Source organism: Dama dama, chromosome 17 (genome assembly GCF_033118175.1).
Source record: "Dama dama isolate Ldn47 chromosome 17, ASM3311817v1, whole genome shotgun sequence".
Lineage (NCBI taxonomy): Eukaryota > Metazoa > Chordata > Mammalia > Artiodactyla > Cervidae > Dama > Dama dama.
Window position 1 is genome coordinate 24,414,537 of NC_083697.1, and position 18,730 is coordinate 24,433,266.

General features: G+C 38.7%; 1 protein-coding gene across 4 annotated transcripts in view; it reads left to right on the forward strand.

Moving 5' to 3' along the window:
- Window positions 1-18,730, forward strand: part of PAPSS1 (3'-phosphoadenosine 5'-phosphosulfate synthase 1) — a 151,388-nt gene that overhangs the window by 123,568 nt on the left and 9,090 nt on the right. For all 4 annotated transcript variants that reach the window (XM_061164249.1, XM_061164250.1, XM_061164248.1 and 1 more), the window contains one exon: window positions 8,338-8,567. In XM_061164249.1, the coding sequence (XP_061020232.1) occupies window positions 8,338-8,567 (230 nt within the window). The remainder of the gene's footprint in view (window positions 1-8,337; window positions 8,568-18,730) is intronic.

The window sequence follows — 18,730 nt, forward strand, 5'->3', positions numbered from 1 at the left end:
ACGTATTGTTGAAGCCTGGCTTGGAGAATTTTGAGCATCACTTTGCTAGCATGTGAGATGAGTGTAATTGTGCAGTAGTTTGAGCATTCTTTGGCATTGCCTTTCTTTGGGATTGGAATGAAAATGGGCCTTTTCCAGTCCTGTGACCACTGCTGAGTTTTCCAAATTTGCTGGCATATTGAGTGCAGCACTTTCACACCATCATCTTTTAGGATTTGTGATAGCTCAACTGGAATTCCATCACCTCCACTAGCTTTGTTCATAGTGATGCTTCCTCAGGATCACTTGATTTCACATTCCAGGATGTCTGGCTCTAGGTAAGTGATCACACCATCGTGATTATCTGGGTCATGAAGATCTTTTTTGTCTGGTTCTTCTATATATTCCTACCACCTCTTCTTAATATCTTCTGCTTCTGTTAGGTCCATACCATTTCTGTCCTTTATTTTGCCCATCTTTGTATGAAATGTTCCCTTAGTATCTGATTTTCTTGAAGAGATCTCTAGTCTTTCCCATTCTATTGTTTTCCTCTATTTCTTTGCACTGATCACTGATGAAGGCTTTCTTATCTCTCCTTGTTATTCTTTGGAACTCTGCATTCAGATGAGTATATCTTTCCTTTTCTCCTTTGTTTTTCACTTCTCTTCTTTTCACAGCTATTTGTAAGGCCTCCTTAGACAGCCATTTTGCTTTTTTGCATTTCTTTTTCTTGGGGATCCCTGTCTCATGTACAATGAAACGAACCTCCCTCCATAGTTCATCAGGCACTCTGTCTATCAGATCTTGTCCCTTAAATCTATTTCTCTCTTCCACTGTATAATCATAAAGGATTTGATTTAGGTCATACCTGCTTGGTTGAGTGGTTTTCCCTACTTTCTTCAATTTAAGTCTGTATTTGGCAATAAAGAGTTCATGATCTGAGCCACAGTCAGCTCCCAGTCTTGTTTTTGCTGACTCTATAGAGCTTCCCCATCTTTGGCTGCAAAGAATATAATCAATCTGATTTTGGTAGATGATAGATAACTATTTTCTAATGGAGTCAGGGAGCAAATGAGACTTTTATGTTTATAAAAAGGGGCATGGATTAAACATCATATTGTGATGATTCAAGAACTATTCTAATTCTAAAGTGTTTACATTGTAACTATTCTGTGTATGAAGATAAGTAATTTAGGTTGCTATATGTCACTGATTTTTGGTTTGTTAGTTGCACAATATCTTAATCTATGATGGATGGCAGGGAGAACCATTACAGGATTTGCATAGATCAATCTTATTTGAGAACTGATTATAATTTGAATTGTGAATACTCCCCTTTTAGCACTATTGAATAGCAAAACTTAATTCTTACTTGTATTGCTTACATTGTGGAAGTAAGTTATGTAGAGCCAAAAAACATTAGCTGCAAAAATGTACTTGGGGAGGAAATTCTGAAACAAATGCTGATTGTTTTCAATGACAGTTGCTGATGGTGAGTTGTTGTTGTTCTCCCATCCTTTTGATTTGATTTGATTTACAATATTGTGTTAGTTTCGGGTGTCCAGCTTCAGATTCTCTTCCGTTATAGGTTATTACCAGATAATGAATATAGTAACAATACAGAATATGCTGCACTGCTCTACAGTAAATCCTTGTTTATTTTATATACAGTCATGTGTGTCTGTTAATCCCATAGTCCTAGTTTATTCCCCTCTCCCCTTTCCCCCTGGTAACCATAACTTTGTTTTCTATGTCTGTGAGTCTCTTTCTGTTTTCTAAGTAAGTTCATTTGTACCAATATTTTGAGATATAAGATATGGGTGATATCTTATAAATGTCTTTCTCTGATTTACCTCAGGTAGTATGATAATCTCTGGATACATTCATGTTGTAAATGTCAGGATTTCATTCTTTCTTGTGGCTGAGTAGTATTCCATTGCATAAATACACCTGTTGAGCTAAGAAGGCAGAGATTGGGTTTCGGGGCTGCCGAAGCAACAAGACTTGCAGCACAGAACTAAGGCAGGGCTTCCCTGGGGCTCAGTCAGTAAAGAATCTGCCTGCAGTGCGGGAGACCTGCGTTCAGGCCCTGGGTCAGGAAGATCCCCTGGAGAAGGAAATGGCAACCCACTCCAGTATTTTTGCCTGGAGAATTCCATGGACAGAGGAGCCTGGTGGGCTACAGTCCATGGGGTCACAAAGGGTCGGACACAACTGAGTGACTAACAATTTCACTTTCAGGGCAACAGAAGATGTGAGGGTGTTCCCCAGGGTTTCTTGGACTGCATTTGTGCAGGGCAAGACTCTGAGGCCTGGTATAGAGTGGCTACAGTAAGTTTGAGAGTGGATTGAAGGTACTAGAGGTTATTCACTGTTGAAAGATGACATTCCAGCATAGCTAAAGTAGAGAAATCTTGTTAACATCTTAGGTATGCAACTGAGACACCAGAAACACATGCTTTTGGAACATAGGCCACACTGTACAGAAAGCATGCAGTCAGGAAGTGGGAAATCACACAGAATTGGACAGGGGAGTTTAAAGAATTATTAAACTTTAGTAGAGAAGTAACTAAAAAATGCAGAGTGAACTCTAAAGGGTACCCTAGGGCTGAGGGAGATTACCAAAGGAAGGGTAGATTTGGAAAAGGGATCCTCTCCCCAAGACTGGGCTTCAGATCTCATTGGAAAAGGTATGGTTTCATCCCACTGGATGGTGAAGTTGAGTGGACTCTCTGGACCACACTGGTTCACAGATGCCAGATAACAGGAAACTACCTTCTCTCTGGTTCACAGGCTAGCTGAGGCTAAAGACTGGTGAGCTCAATGGGGGTCAGGGCATTCATTGGGAGCTGGCTTGCTGCCAGATTGGTGCACAGTATGGGATACCCATGTTGCAATTAATGCAGGAAGCAACCCTCTGAGGCCCAGTCGAGCACAGCGGGATACATGAGTAAGCAGAAGTCAGGGAGCTGCTGGTGGGAGGCTTGGAGTGCACTGGAGTTTGCATTAGGAGGACTGTAGTGAGGTGATCACTGGACTCAGGCTAGGGCTTTGAGGTTGTTGAAGGAGTGTGCACTTTGGGCTTGCTGCTGGACCCCTGTGCCACCAAATAGCCCCATATTCAGGTACCACTACACATCCTTCCTTCTCCAGTGTCCCTCTAATGCCCTCTGCTGATTTAACATTGTGCTCGCTGTGAAGGAGAAATGCTTAGTTTTCAATCCATTTTCTCAGCAAATACTAAGGGTGAATTTGGAGTTGAAAGGCAGTAGGTTGGTAATTGGTCCAAAAAACTGGACTGAACCTGCCCAATAGAGCTTAAAATTGAGCCTCAAAAAGATAAGAAGAGGTGCCAGTAAATTACCTGCCTGCTGGAATCAGGCTCTTAACATTCTAAAGGAAAACAGCATTATTCAGGCTCCTTAAAACCAATAATTCACAAATTCAGCATACAGCAACAAATTATTGGAAATAGCAAGGAACTGATTTATAATCCAGAATAAAAACTTTCACTAGAAGCGTGCCTTTAGATGATGCTGATGTTGGCATTAGCCAATAAGAACATTGAAGCTTCTTAAACAAAAATATTGTCTTATGGGTGAGGACTCTCAGAAAAGTGGAAGCTGAAAAAAAATCAAGTGGAAAACCAAGGGCTAAAAAAGTGTAGTATCTGAAACAGAAACATTTATTGGATAAACTTAAAAGCTGACTGGAGTTGGCAGAAGAGAAAGGTCAGTGAGTTTAAAAAGTCAGTAGGAATTTTTTGAAAAAGGAAAATAGATGGGAGAAAAGAAGCAAAGCCTTAGTAGCTTGTGGACAACCTCAAGCCATCTAACATGTGTATAAGTGAAGTTCTGAAAGAAGAGAGAGAGAATGTGGCACAAAAAGTTTTGGCAAAAAAAGGGTTGAAAGTTTTCTGCCATTGGTGGAAAACATCAGCCTACAAATTCAAGCAGCCCAATAAATATAAGAAAGGATAAATCCAAAGAAGACCACAATTAGGCACAGAGTAGCCAACCTGCTGAAAATTTATGATAGAGAGGAACCTTAAAAGCAGAGAGTGATGGCTGGCTTCTCAAGAGCGTTATGAGCTAGAAGCAATGGAGTAGCATTTTTAAGAGAGAAAAAAAAGTAGAAACATGTCTATTAATCTAGAATTCTATAGTCAAGCAAATTTAAAGATGAAGTGAAGACATTTCAGGTAAGTGGCAGTTGAAAGTTTTATTAATGAGGAAGAAAAGTTTTTCAGGAATCCTCTAGACAACTTCCCAAGAGATTGTTATTTGCTCAGGTGCCCATGCTGCATTGCTCGGAAAGCAAGGACGTAGCCTTTTCGTCCTTTACGGGGAGGTTTCTGTCATCAAGGAATAGGGAGATCAGGACGAAGAGAAATCAGTTGTTGTGGAGGCAATGAGCAGTGTTTGCCACATGTGAATTAAATTACTCTTATAATCAGAAAAAAATGACAAAGCTATTTGGTCTTTGCTGCACAGATGAAAGTAAAGCAGAAAATAATTCATTTGTTGTTAAGTTGGCCATTTACAGATTCTTATAGGGGTTCATAGTAAACTTTCAGGCATATATTGTAGTCCTTCTTCAGTATGCAGTTTCCTGGTAATCACGCTAGCCAGTGGCATAAAAAGGTAAGGAATGCATCTTGACCTCAGTCTGCCAGATAGACAGACAGCTCTTTCTGGGTTTTAACAACCATTTTCTGGGCAGCATGTCATTTTCTTCAGAGAGGAAAGGGATTTTCTTTAGGAATTCTGGTCAGGAAGCAATTAATTCAGCTGTGATTGTCAGGAAATACTTCACAGAGTGCCGGGAGCCGGCACACGAGATCCCACTGGTGACAAGGTCATGAGGAGAAGACCTGACAAGCAAGGCAGATCAGGACTTCAGGGATTTCGAAAAGCTGCCCCGGCGCTCACCTTAAAGATGATCTCTGTCTTTCTGATGCTTGCTATATTAGACTACTCCCTAATTTCTGTGACACAGGTAGAAGGCCTTCCCCGATCTCTCTCCAAACAGAATCAACTTAGAACTTTAATCAATATGTCCCCCAGACAGTGGGATCCTATAAGATTATCCAGGATGAAAGGAGTGTTTCAATTTAGACCCCTTTGCTGGCATTCTAGCCTGCTTGGCAAATGCATACTAATGCACATGACTGCTCACAACACCTTAATCATAAACAGAATAAAGAAGCTGATCACACAAAAGGCCCTAATAGGCACAGAGCCCTTCGGGGGTGAGGAAGCCCTATTAGAAAACACAGAAATATTATTCTAAAAGTGGTTAAAGATTTAGAAAAATAAGAGTTCAGAATTGTTCATTTTAACCAGGAATGCTAAACAGGGGCTGCCTCACCAGAGCTGCAGAGTCTTTGTGTGGTAAACCTTTTAGATAAATTTAACTGATAATTTCTGCAAAAGGACTGACCTTTGTGTTCATTAAAGAATAGATTACGGAAAACAGCTTTGCATTCACCTAGGTCATAAAATGTCAATAGGCTCCATGGCCAGAAGATAATGTACAAGACTCTCACAAAGAAGTATGCAGAAAACACCCTCGTTTCGTGAAGGATAAGCTGATGTAATATTAAACTATCTTATCCTTAGAAATGTCCTAACTTAGAATATAAAAGCTGCGGTAAAAAATAAAGATTTGCCAGACTCTGCTGCACCCCCAATCTGGTCACTCTCTCTCTCTCTCTCTCTCTCTCTCTGTCTGTCTGTCTCTTTCTCTCGCCGACGCCGTTCATCCTGAGGGTACCCCTGGATCCTGCCGAGGCTGGACCCCGGCAACAGAGTAATAGTAATAGTGGCAGTAATAACAACTTTTCTTTATTGAAGGCCAGGTAGTATCCTGAGTACTTTCAAAACTTCCAACAATCTTATGCATTAAGTGTTATCATTCTCATTTTTATAAATTAGGAAACTGAGGCTTGTATAAGGAAATCGCTTCTTCCGTCAGTGAGGGGCAAAGCTAGGATTCATATCTAGGATATCCTGATTTGAAAGCCTGTGTTCTTAACCAGATACCAGTAGCCATGGCTGACTTGCATTCTCTTCGTTAAAACATATTACCTGTTCAGTAGGTTATAAGTTGACTCACACTAGGCTTTCTTGGAAGAATGACATTTGATTTGCTTACTCATGGCTGTTAAAAATCATAAAGTTTTCTCATAAGGGAACCATTCATTAAAATATACATTGAAACCGTTTAGGTCACCTGCAGGAGAAAGCTGACTCCATGTTTGTTGTGTTTATGTTTAATTTACTCATATAACTTCTAAAGAAGTCAGAGAAGCAATTAAATTTTCTGACAGTTTTACAAGGCAGAGTTAAAACTGGTCCATGTCACCATCATGCTTTTGAAATATATTCCTGGTTTATTGACCAGTTGGCACTTGAATGATTTAAGCATCCAGACATAAATATATAATGAGCAAAGTAAGTTCACCTAAGTTCAGAAAACTTAGATTGCCCTTTTGATTTAACTCCGTAAGCAGTAGCTATTTTTCATGAGCCAGAAAAGATTTTACATTTAAGTGGAGTTGCAGAGTACTTAATTGATGATTTGATTCTGACTGACCCCTTGATACAAATTGAGTCTGAACAAGTGGAATTCTTCTGTGTGTCTGCTGTGGAGGGGCAGAGGGAGATGAGCAGATATTTCATGAAGAGCTGAATCTGGGGTGGATGGAGGAAGAGGTGGTGTATGTGGAGAACAAAGGTCTTCTAGCTTCTTGCTTTGCCATCTGGTGCAAACAGAACTACTGCAGCTCACTGCAAGCGGACGTAATACTGTGGTGGAAAAAGAGGAAGTTAGAGGGCCTTGGGGGTCCTTTCTCTTTAGCTGGCTCATGAGGAAAGCAAACTAGGCTAGTGCTCGGGAGGCTTTTTAATGACCCATGTCTGGAAATGGCACACATCACTTTGGCTTTCATTTCTTTGATCAGAACTCAGTTGTAGGGAGACTGAGAATTGTATTAAACTGTGTGTTTAGGAAGAAAGATAGTACAAGGTATCTAGAAACACAAATATATGGAAACCTAAGCAAGCAGAAAACAAATTAAGGCAATTATTAACGATAGGAAAAACAGTTGTACAAGGAGAGGAGTAAAATAAAGATGATAACAGCCAACATTTATTGTGTACTTACTCTGTGCCAGGTACTATTCTAAGTCCTCAGTTTTTTTACATGTTAATTTTATTAAAAATTCTATCCAGTAAATAAGATTGTAATCCCCATTTTACGGATAAGTGGTTATTTCACCAAAGTATTGATACCACAGTGTTTATTGAATAAATGGGATAGGGAATGAAGATAGTGGAGTAAGAGCCAAATATCTTCTTTTATAGTAGGAAATAATAATGTGGAAATAATGCCTCTATTATAATTTTGAACATGACAAATTTGAACTGTGCAGGTCCACTTATATGCAGGTTTTTATCCAGTAAGTATGTACAGTACTACATGATTTGTGCTTGATTGAGTCCATGGATGCAGAATCTTGAATACAGTGGGCTGACTCTGGGACTTGAGCATCCACACATACTGAGGGATGACAGTATATAATATCTAAAATTAACAGTCAAGTTACAACTGTATGCACATACTGTTTGAAATATAGATGTCAATATCAGTAGAAACAACTAGAAAAGTTGAAAATCTTCAGGGTAACCTGTTCAAATACAGGGTTTGGGCTTGCCTTCATATTCTTGCACTTTATGAACTATGTTGATATAAAGTACTTGTTAGAAGAGATGCTATCAAGAGAGATGAAATGATATGAAGTGGTCATCATTTATACAGCTATTCACATAGAACTGAGATGGTTTTGTAAATTGCTAAATAATGGAGCCATACACTGCGAGGGAACTAAGACCAAACGTGTGGACCTGGGTTTGTCCTACAGTCTGTTGGCCGAGTCACTTAACCTTTGAGGATTCGCTTCCTTCTTGTTTTAATGAGAATGATGCTCTCTTCCAGTTACTCTAACTTCTAGATTGCTATAGTTCTAGGTGTTAGACCAAGTAATTTTTGTTTTTAAACAGTAAGTCAGTGTGACGGTATAGGCTACAGAGCTACCTTTGAAAGTAGCTGGCTGTTAAGTCACAGCCAACAGCTTGTTTTATGCTTCCCAGCTCCATATACATATATACTTGTAGAGTTTTTTGGAAGGGTGTTTCCCCCCCCCCCCGGCTTCCCAAGATGATGATTTTAATTTGTTGAGATTTCCTACTGATAGATATTGATTATATAAGAAGTGTATGCATTTATTATCCACTTCCTACTTCTAAGCGCTGGTCATGAAATCACGGTTATCTAATGTGACCATTTCTATTCTAGGTCCAATGGCATTGCAGAGCACGGATGGTTGCCGGAGCCAACTTCTACATTGTTGGACGAGACCCTGCTGGCATGCCCCATCCAGAAACAGGGAAGGATCTTTATGAGCCGACTCATGGCGCCAAAGTGCTGACCATGGCCCCGGGCCTGATCACCTTGGAGATCGTTCCCTTTCGAGTTGCCGCTTATAACAAGAAAAAGAAGCGGATGGACTACTATGACTCTGAGCAGTAAGCTTTACATTCTGTGCATAAATCTGGGAAACACCGTGTGTTCTGAGCTGCTCCTAGGGTTTTAATGTATTGCCTCATCTTTACAACAGCTTAACAATGGCAGGCTTTGTTGTACCAATTTTAGAGACCGGCAAACCAAAGAAACTAATTTCTCAATACTTTAGAAGTAGAAATAAAAATTGAATCTGGTTTCATGGGTCATGATCTTAGGAATTTTGTTGGGAAGTGTTTAAGGCAGTGATGACATTTCTGTCTGCCTTACACAAGTAGTCCAGATTTTGCTAGTAAGCGCAAGGGACCTATGTAATAAGAGAGTTTGACTAATATTTGTGCAGTCGTTGTGTGACAGGCACTGTCCTCATTGCAGTATAGGTATTAAGTTAATACTTGTAATTAATGCCCTATACTAATCCTGTGAAGTAGGTGCAGTTATCCCCATCTTGCAGATTAGTAAGATGAGGCATACAAAGTATGAGGCATACAAAGTTCAAATATTCTTGTAATGTCACAGATACAGTGAATTGGCAGCTCACTGGGTATGCTGACCACTAAGAGTGCAACTTCATTCTTCAAAGATCTTAGAAGGAGCAAAAATGAACAACTTTTTTGTGCAAATTACTGATAATATTGAACATGTATCTATCTTCTTTTGACTGGCAAAATTTTATTAGTTGCTATGTATAGATAATATCCATACAGACATACCTCAAGATAGTGTGGGTTCAGTTCCAAACCACTGAAATTAAAGTGAATAATCCCAATAAAGCAAGTCACATGAAATTTTTTTGTTTCCTAGTACAGATAAAAGTTATGTTTATATATACTATAGTATGTTAAGCACACAGTAACAGTATTTCTAAAAAGCAATTTACACACCTTAATTTAAAAAACTTTATTGATAAAAATGTTAACCATTCTCTGAGCCTTCAGTGAGTTGTGATGTTTTTCCTGGTGGAGGGTCTTGCCTGGATGTTGATGGCTGCTGACTGATTAGGGTGGTGGTTGCTGAAGGTTGGGCTGTGGTAGTATCTTAAAACAAGACAACAGTGAAGTTTGCCACATCCATTAACTCTTTCACTAATGAGCTCTCTGTAATTACACAATGCTGTTTAATAGAGCTTCTTTCAAAATTGGACTCAGTCCTTGCAAACCCTACTGCTGTTGTATCAGCTAAAGTTTATGTAATATTCTAAATTCTTTGTTGTCACTTAAAACTCTGTACAGCATCTTACCAGGAGTAGATTCCATCTCAAGTAACCACTTTCTTTGCTTATTAGAAGCAAGTCTTTAGCCATTTAAGTTTTATTGTGACATTGAAGCAATTCAGTCAAATCTTCACACTCCACTTCTAATTCTAGTTCTCTTGCTATTTCTACCACATCTGCAGTTCTTTCCTCCACTGAAGCCTCGAACCCCTCAGGTCACCCATGAGGTTTGGAATTCAGTTCAGTTCAGTTGCTCAGTCGTGTCCGACTCTTTGCCACCCCATGAAGTGCAGCATGCCAGGCCTCCCTGTCCATCACCAACTCCCGGAGTCCACCCAAACCCATGTCCATCGAATTGGTGATGCTATCCAACCATCTCATTCTCTGTTGTCCCCTTCTCCTCCTGCCCCGAATCCCTCCCAGCATCAGGGTCTTTTCCAATGAGTCAGCTCTTCGCATCAGGTGGCCAGAGTATTGGAGTTTCAGCTTCAGCATCAGTCCTTCCAATGAACACCTGGGACTGATCTCCTTTAGGATGGACTGGTTGGATCTCCTTGCAGTCCAAGGGACTCTCAAGAGTCTTCTCCAACACCACAGTTCAAAAGCATCATTTCTTCGGCACTCAGCTTTCTTTATAGTCCAACTCTCACATCTGTACATGACTACTGGAAAAACCATAGCCTTGACTAGGCGGACCTTTGTTGGCAAAGTAATGTCTCTGCTTTTTAATATGCTGTCTAGATTGGTCATAACTTTCCTTCCAAGGAGTAAGCATCTTTTAATTTCATGGCTGAAATCACCATCTGCAGTGATTTTGGAGCCCAAAAAATAAAGTCAGTCACTGTTTCCACTGTTTCTGCATCTAATTGCCACGAAGTGATTGGACCAGATGCCATGATCTTTGTTTTCTGAATGTTGAGCTTTAAGCCAACTTTTCCACTCTCCTCTTTCACTTTCATCAAGAGGCTCTTTAGTTCTTCACTTTCTGCCATAAGGGTGGTGTCATCTGCATAGCTGAGGTTATTGATATTTCTCCCTGCAATCTTTATTCCAGCTTGTGCTTCCTCCAGCCCAGCGTTTCTCATGATGTACTCTGCATATAAGTTAAATAAGCAGGGTGACAATATACAGCCTTGAGGTACTCCTTTTTCTATTTGGAACCAGTCTGTTGTTCCATGTCCAGTTCTAGCTGTTGCTTCCTGACCTGCATACAGTTTTTCAAGAGGCAGGTCAGGTGGTTTGGTATTCCCATCTCTTGAAGAATTTTCCATAGTTTATTGTGATCCACATAGTCAAAGGCTTTGGCATGGTCAATAAAGCAGAAATAGATGTTTTTCTGGAACACTCTTGCCTTTTCGATGATCCAGCTGATGTTGGCAATTTGATCTCTGGTTCCTCTGCCTTTTCTAAAACCAACTTGAACATATGGAAGTTCACGGTTCATATATTGCTGAAGCCTGGCTTGGAGAATTTTAAGCATTACTTTACTAGCGTGTGAGATGAGTGCAATTGTGCAATAGTTTGAGCATTCTTTGGCATTGCCTTTCTTTGGGATTGGAATGAAAACTGACTTTTCCAGTCCTGTGGCCCCTGCTGAGTTTTCCAAATTTGCTGGCGTATTGAGTGCAGCACTTTCACAGCATCATCTTTCAGGATTTGAAATAGCTCAACTGGAATTCCATCACCTCCACCAGCTTTGTTCGTAGTGATGCTTCCTAAGACCCACTTGACTTCACCTTCCAGGATGTCTGGCTCTAGGTGAGTGATCACACCATTGTGATTATCTGGGTCATGAAGATCTTTTTTGTCTAGTTCTTCTCTGTTTGGAATTAGCTTCCTGTGAATGCTGGTATTTTGACCTCTCCCCAGGAATCACAGATATTCTTAATGGCATATAGAATAGTGAATCTTTTTTAGAAGGTTTTCAATTAACTTTGCCCAGATTCATCAGAGGAATTGCTATCTGTGGCAACTATAGCTTTATAAAATATATTTCTTAAATAAGAAGACTTGAAAGTGGAAATTAGTCCTTTATCCACAACATTAGCAGGCATGAAAATAACATTAAATTCATTGCACACCTCCATCAGAGCTCTTGGGTGACCAAGTGCATTGTCAATGAGCAATGCCAATATTCTGTAAAGAATCTTTTCTTCTTGAGCAGAAGTTCTTAACAATAGGCTTAAGATACTCTATAAAACCATGTTGTAAACAGATGTGCCATCATTCAGACTTTGTTGTTCCATTTATACAGCACAGGCAGAGTAGATTTAGCATCATTCTTAAAGACACTAGGATTTTTGGAATGGTCAATGAACATTGACTTCAATTTAAAGTCATCAGCTGCAGTAACCTCTAACAAGAGTCAGCCTGTCCTTTGAAGCTAGGCATTGACTTCTCCTCTCTAGCTATGAATGGCATCATCTTCCAAGAGAAGGCTGTTTCATCTCCATGGAAAATCTGTTGTTTAGTGTGAAAGTGTTAGTTGCTCAGTTGCGTCTGACTCTTTGTGACTCTGTGGACTGTAGCACACCAGGCTCCTCTGTCCATGGAATTCTACAGGCAAGAATACTGGAGTGTGTTTGCCATTCCCTTCTTCAGGGGCTCTCCAGGGATTGAACCCAGGTCTCCTGCATTGCAGACAGATTCTTTGCCGTCTAAGCCACCAGGGAAGCCCATTGTTTAGTGTAGCCACCTTCATTAATGATCTTAGCTAGATCTTCTGGATAACTTGCCGCAGCTTCTATATCAACACTTGCTGCTTCACCTTGTACTTTTATGTTATGGAGATGACTTCTTTCCTTAAACCTTATGAACCAACCTCTGCATGCTTCAGACTTTTCTTTTTAAACTTCCTCACCTCTCTTAGTCTTCACAGAATTGAAGAGAGCTGGGGCCTTACTCCGAATTAGGCTTTGGCTGAAAGGATTATTGTAGCTGGTTTGATCATCTATCCAGACCACTAATACTTTCTCCATGTGAGCAATAACGCTTGTTTGGCTTGCTTGTCATTCATGTGTTTGATGGAGTAACACTTTTAATTTACTTCAATAACTTTTTCTTTGCATTTACAGCTTGGCTGCCTGGCACAAGAGGCCTAGTCCATCTCAGTTTTCAACATGCCTTCCTTACTAATAAAGCGTAATCATTTCTAGCTTTTGATTTAAAGTGAGAGACATGTGCACTTTTGACTTGAAAACTTAGAGGCATTGTAGGTTATTAATTGACCTGGTTTCAATATTGTTGTGTCTCAGGGAATAGGGAGGCCTGCGAAGGGGAAGAGAGATGGGGGAACGGCTAGTTAGTGGAGCAGTGAGAACATACATTTATTAAGTTCACCATCATTATATGGGCATGGTTCTGGGGCTCTAAAACAATTACAGTAGTAACCTCCAAAATCACAGATCACCAAATATAATAATAATGAAAATGTGTGTGTGTGTGTGTGAGTCGCTTAGCCGTGTCTGACTCTTGGCAACCCCATGGACTGTAGCCCCCCAGGCTTCTCTGTCCATGGGATTCTCCAGGCAAGAATACTGGAGCGGGTTGCCATTTCCTTCTCCGATTTTAAGAAATAAGTAATCCAAAAAGGTAGAACCAATTGCAAAATACAGGACTTTAAGAAAAATAATAAACATTAAATATTTCATAGTATTTTGAGATGGAGTAGACCTTAGATATCCTTTAGACAAGCCATTAGTTTTATCAATAGAGAAACTGAATAAATTCAGCAAAGATTGCATTAATTAAGTCTTCTTCTCAACTAAACACCGTTTCTCTAGCCCTCTATTTTTCTTATTATTTATTTAGATCCCAATTAGAAAATTCTAAGTTTATTTTTATTTTAACATCTTGTTTAATTTGATCTAAAGACTTTTCAGGTCTTTGAATTGCTGATTCTGTCATACTTGCTATATGCTAATTACATTTTTAGATAACATGACCTTCAAGGTTATTATTCAAGTCTTTATAATAGAATTATTAAACTAGACTTCATAGAGGACAGAACTCACTAGTAACCTTATGATGTACAATTCAGCTTCTGTTAAACATAGCATTATTCAATTAAATACAAATCCTCAAAATTATATTAGTTTCCAGCTCCCATTTTTTTTTTTTTTTTTTTTTTATTAGTTGGAGGCCAATCACTTCACAACATTTCAGTGGGTTTTGTCATACATTGATATGAATCAGCCATGGATTTACACGTCTTCCCCATCCCAATCCCCGCTCCCCCAGCTCCCATTTTTATCATGTCTACAAAGATGATTTAGTTTGCTAGGTTGAGTCTCTGATTTTGGGGGAGTGATAACAGTGATAGATTAAATATTTTTTTAATTATTATTATTGTAGGATTGGATTCTTTAAGCTCAGAAAACAAAACTATTGAATGTGTCTAGGGATTAGTCTCTTATAATCTCTTTTCCTTGATTTTAATTCTGTTACTAGTGTTGATCCTACACACGCAAATTCAAGTCTCTTTTCTGTCCTCCCTCTCTTCATTTGCCAAAATGATGTTTTTTTTCTTCCAAGATTTTTGATACTTTCCCTTTACTGATCAGTTTCTTTCTGTTCAGAATTGGATCTAGAACAGTTTCTCCTAGAAATGTCTCTATTTTGTTATGCTAGAGTCAGAATAGCAAAAGAGCACAGACCTTGAAGCCCAAGGGAATGGAATCACATTCTTGCCCCACCACCCCTGTAGCTGTGTGACCTCAGGTAAATCACTTTCCTCTTTCTGCCCTACTTTCCTCAGCTTCAGAATGGGGAATAGTGATCGTGCTGTATGTATGTATCTTCATAGAGTGGTTGAGGACCAAATCAGTTCATATATGTCATTTGCAAGCAATGTTACCTGGAACCTAGTAAGTACTAGAAATGTGTATATTGTTATCATATATGTAATGTATATATAATGAAAAAGTATGAATAATTGTGAGAATTATCAAAATGTGACACACAGACACAAAATGAGCAAGCACTGTTGGAAAAATGGTGCCAATAGACTTTCTCAAGGCATGGTTACCACGCACCTTCAACTTGTGAAGGATACGGTAAAGTGAAGTGCAGTAAATGAGGGAAGCCTGTAGGCAGTACACCCTGTAAGTTTAGAGTGGCCGTGTGAGGCTCTAGGAGCAGAAGTTAGGAGTGCTAGCCCCATGCTTGAGTGACTTGAGATTCCTGTGTCATCTCTGGCCTTGTTTCTTTATCTCCAGAATGGTGGCAGTGAATGAACTGATTTCCTTCTAGCTCAAAATCTGTAGTTCTTTCCAGAATCTGTAGTTCCTAGCTATTTTCCGTTAGTAGGAGCTTCATGTTTTGTTGATTAATACTTACTTCATGCATATTATACCTGCTTATTTAGTCCTCTTGCTTTTTTAGTATAAATTACACTTCAGGTTGAGCAAGTGGTTGCCTCTTAGTTTCTGTGAGGATTGGTTCCAGGACCCCTGCACAGATACCAAAGTCTTCAGATACTCAAGTCTCTTATATAAAATGATGTAGTATTTGTATATGGCTTACACACATCCTCCTATGTACTTTAAATTACCTCTAGATTATTTTTTAATACCTAATACAATATAAATGCTATGTAAAGATGATACAAATGCTACGTAAATTACATATATTGTTGCCTGCTCATGATAAATTTTTGTTTTTGCAGTGTCAGTTGTTATCTATCTTCTTTCATTTTGTATTTTGTTTATTTGGATCCTTTCTCCTTTCCTCTTGATGAGCTTGGCCAGAGGTTTATTGATTTTGTTTACCCTTTCAGAAAACCCACTCTTGGTTTTACAAGTTACATTTTGGGGACTTTTTGGAATTCTCTTCTCACCCCCTGAATGTTTTCAGTCAGAGGTTGTTTGAATCCTTGGATGTAGAAACCAAGGATATGGAGGGCCAGCTCTATTTTTTAATTTTTGTTTTCTCAGTTCATCTCTACTAATGGGTGCTGACTGAAACTTAAGTCTTATAACTTCTCATCTGAAAGAACTCATCCTTTTGTCCATGATACTGTACAGTTCACTCTGTGTTCAGGAATAATGCTGATCCTAACCGCGTGCCCTCATTTAATGTGGCCTGTTTTGTAATGGTTCAGACAAGAAGGAAAAAGAAATTAAAAAAAAATTCTTTTGTTTCTGAAAGGGACATAAATTCTGATGTCATTTAATAAAATAAGTTACCTGCAAAAATAAATACTATTGATAACAAGTGGGACTTGAGGGATTTGTTGGCTTCTCATTTAATGACAAATAATTCTGGAGAAAATGCACAATCTTAGATGATAGCCGTCTTTTCTGAGTAATGGACTCTAGAAAATCACAGGAAAACCCCACGAGTCAATGAACAGAAAAGGCTTATTGTGTAACTGATTTGGGGAAATGTGAAAGCATTTGTGACTGTGCTCAACGGCCTTGGTGTGGGATTCAAGGCAAGACCCACTCTAGACCATTATTTTCTTTTTTTAAACAACTTATTTATGTATTTTAATTGGAGGAAAATTACAATATGTTGATATATTTTTTTGCCATATATCAACATGAATCAGCCACAGGTATACATGTGTCTCCCTCATCCTTAACCTCCCCTCCCACACCCTTCCCCACCCTAGCCCTCTGGGTTGTTCCAGAGCATGGGCTTTGGGTGCCCTGCTAGACCATTATTTTCTGAAGATCTGAGTTGTGGCCCAGGTTATAGTATACTGCAGAACCTCACCATGAGAAGAATTTGCAATAAACCAGAAATGTACCATTTTTACCCTTGTACAAAATTAGGGTTTGCCAATAACTGGAAATTGTTCTAAATCATGGCGTGTTTTGTTTTGGCTTAAAAATAGATGTATGTGTCTCTGTGTGTATTTATATATGTATATGTATGCATATGTATATATATTTGTATACATGCATACACACATACTACAATTTCATTGTCTGAAAAAAAGTGCAGCTATAAAAGCAATGTGATGAGTTTTAAAGGGTCTTTTTGTACCAAAGAGATGCCTTAGAAGGTTAAAGAAAATTTTTTTAAAGAAAAAGCAATTAGAGTAAACTTTGAACTATGTTAGTATATAGGTGATTGAAGTGAAAAATATAAATTAAATATTAAGGAAAACAAAAAAAGCTTCAGGTATGTCTTTTTGTGGTTCAAAACATGTAGGGTCACCATCAGAGATTTTAATTTTCTTAATCTGGAGAGGATTACCTATTGGCAATTCTTTTGAAAGCTCCTCCTGACATTGAGAACCCCCACTGAGGGTAGGCTTGGTTTCCTACAAATCGATAGAACGTATAGTGCTGGGGTGGAATGCTGGGCAGGGCAACCCTTCACTTCTCACCCAGCACGCAGTTTATTTGTGTGGTTTATGTACAAATGTTATGAGTGAAACCTCGTTCTGAAAGTAACAGTTAGTCACTTAGAGAGTTAGAGGTGAGAAGTAGAATTGTTCTGCATGTGGCCAACTACTTAAAACTTAGATGAGTTTGCATTTTGATGAGTTAAGGAAGCAAAACTAGAGTTGAGCTTTTACACTTCTTGTGCGGATGTGTTTTGTTACTGTGGTTTCCTTGCATGATCAGTTGATTTAATCACACACAGGACCATGGAGTCCATCTGTATGTAGTTGAATGATGTGCTGGGAAGCCCTTGATAACTTTCATGTTTTGTTAAGTCTGTGTAATACTGCTTTAAGTCTCTCTTTTAATCATTCAAAAGCTAAATAATTACATCAGTTCTCATAAGATTTTCCAGTGATGAATTCTATATTAGTTGCATGACTGGCTCACTTTCTTCGAATTTTTTTTGAGTTACTAAATCTTAATAAATTGTAACTTGGGAAGCTTTAAAACTGCCTTAGTTTTCTAATTTTTTATATTCCTGTTCAAGTGTAATTAAGTTGATGGGAATATGTTGGAAAGTGATTAAAATTTTGTGGAAAGGCGATAGTCTTTGATGTAGTGAGAAAACACAGTTATTAATTATGCACATATGAGGTTGTCTTATGTTTGATTAATGGATATTACTCAATGCCAGCTTTTATGTAATTAATGATTTTATAGCTTTGATTTGACTAAATACCAGTGTAAGACAAGGCTTAGGGATTAAAAAACCATGAAGATTACAGGCGAGATATTATTGATAAGAATTATGATAAAAATCATCTGTTTATACTTAGGAAGTTAAGTAGGTTCATATTAGCTGTAATAATGACTCAAGGAAATTTAGTTTAAGATTAAAGCCCATTCTTTCAGCTGTTACAAACTTGTAGAGATAATTCAGCTATTTGCAATTTTTTTCCCCTTTAGCAATAATTCTTCTTTGTATTTGGATAGGTTAATGCAAATTTTTGGTTCATATTTTTGAAATAGCAGCTCACCAAAAAGAGAGTGCACGTGAGTCTGAGTGCCTGGTGGAAATGGGTCAATGAGGGAACAGGTAGACATAAATGTTTGCTTTTGGTTATTTCCATGTTATCAGTAGAGTATTTCTTTCATATTTTTAATTCTGAATAAAGTGAAGTTGCTCAGTCATGTCCGACTCTTTGCGACCCCATGGACTGTAGCCTACCAGGTTTCTCCGTCCATGGGATCTTCCAGGCAGGAGTACTGGAGTGGATTGCTATTTCCTTCTCCAGGGATTTTAATTTTGAAGTATACCTTAAATCATGTACTACTACTACTTACTGTCTTTTTTTTTTTTTTTTTAAAGCACTTTACTTATAGACATCCTTCAAGGTTTTTCTCATGTATTCTTCACTCTTTTATATACTTTTCACAGGAGAGCTCACCTGCTCTAGTGGTTTCTGTGTGGTGACACTCAAAGCTATTCCTCAGTGTTTCCAAGTTGCTAATTATGTTAACTTTCTATTGCCCTGTAACAAATTAACACAAATTTAGTGGCTTAAAACATTACCCATTTATAACCTCACAGTTCCTTAGGTCAGAAGCCTGGAGTGGC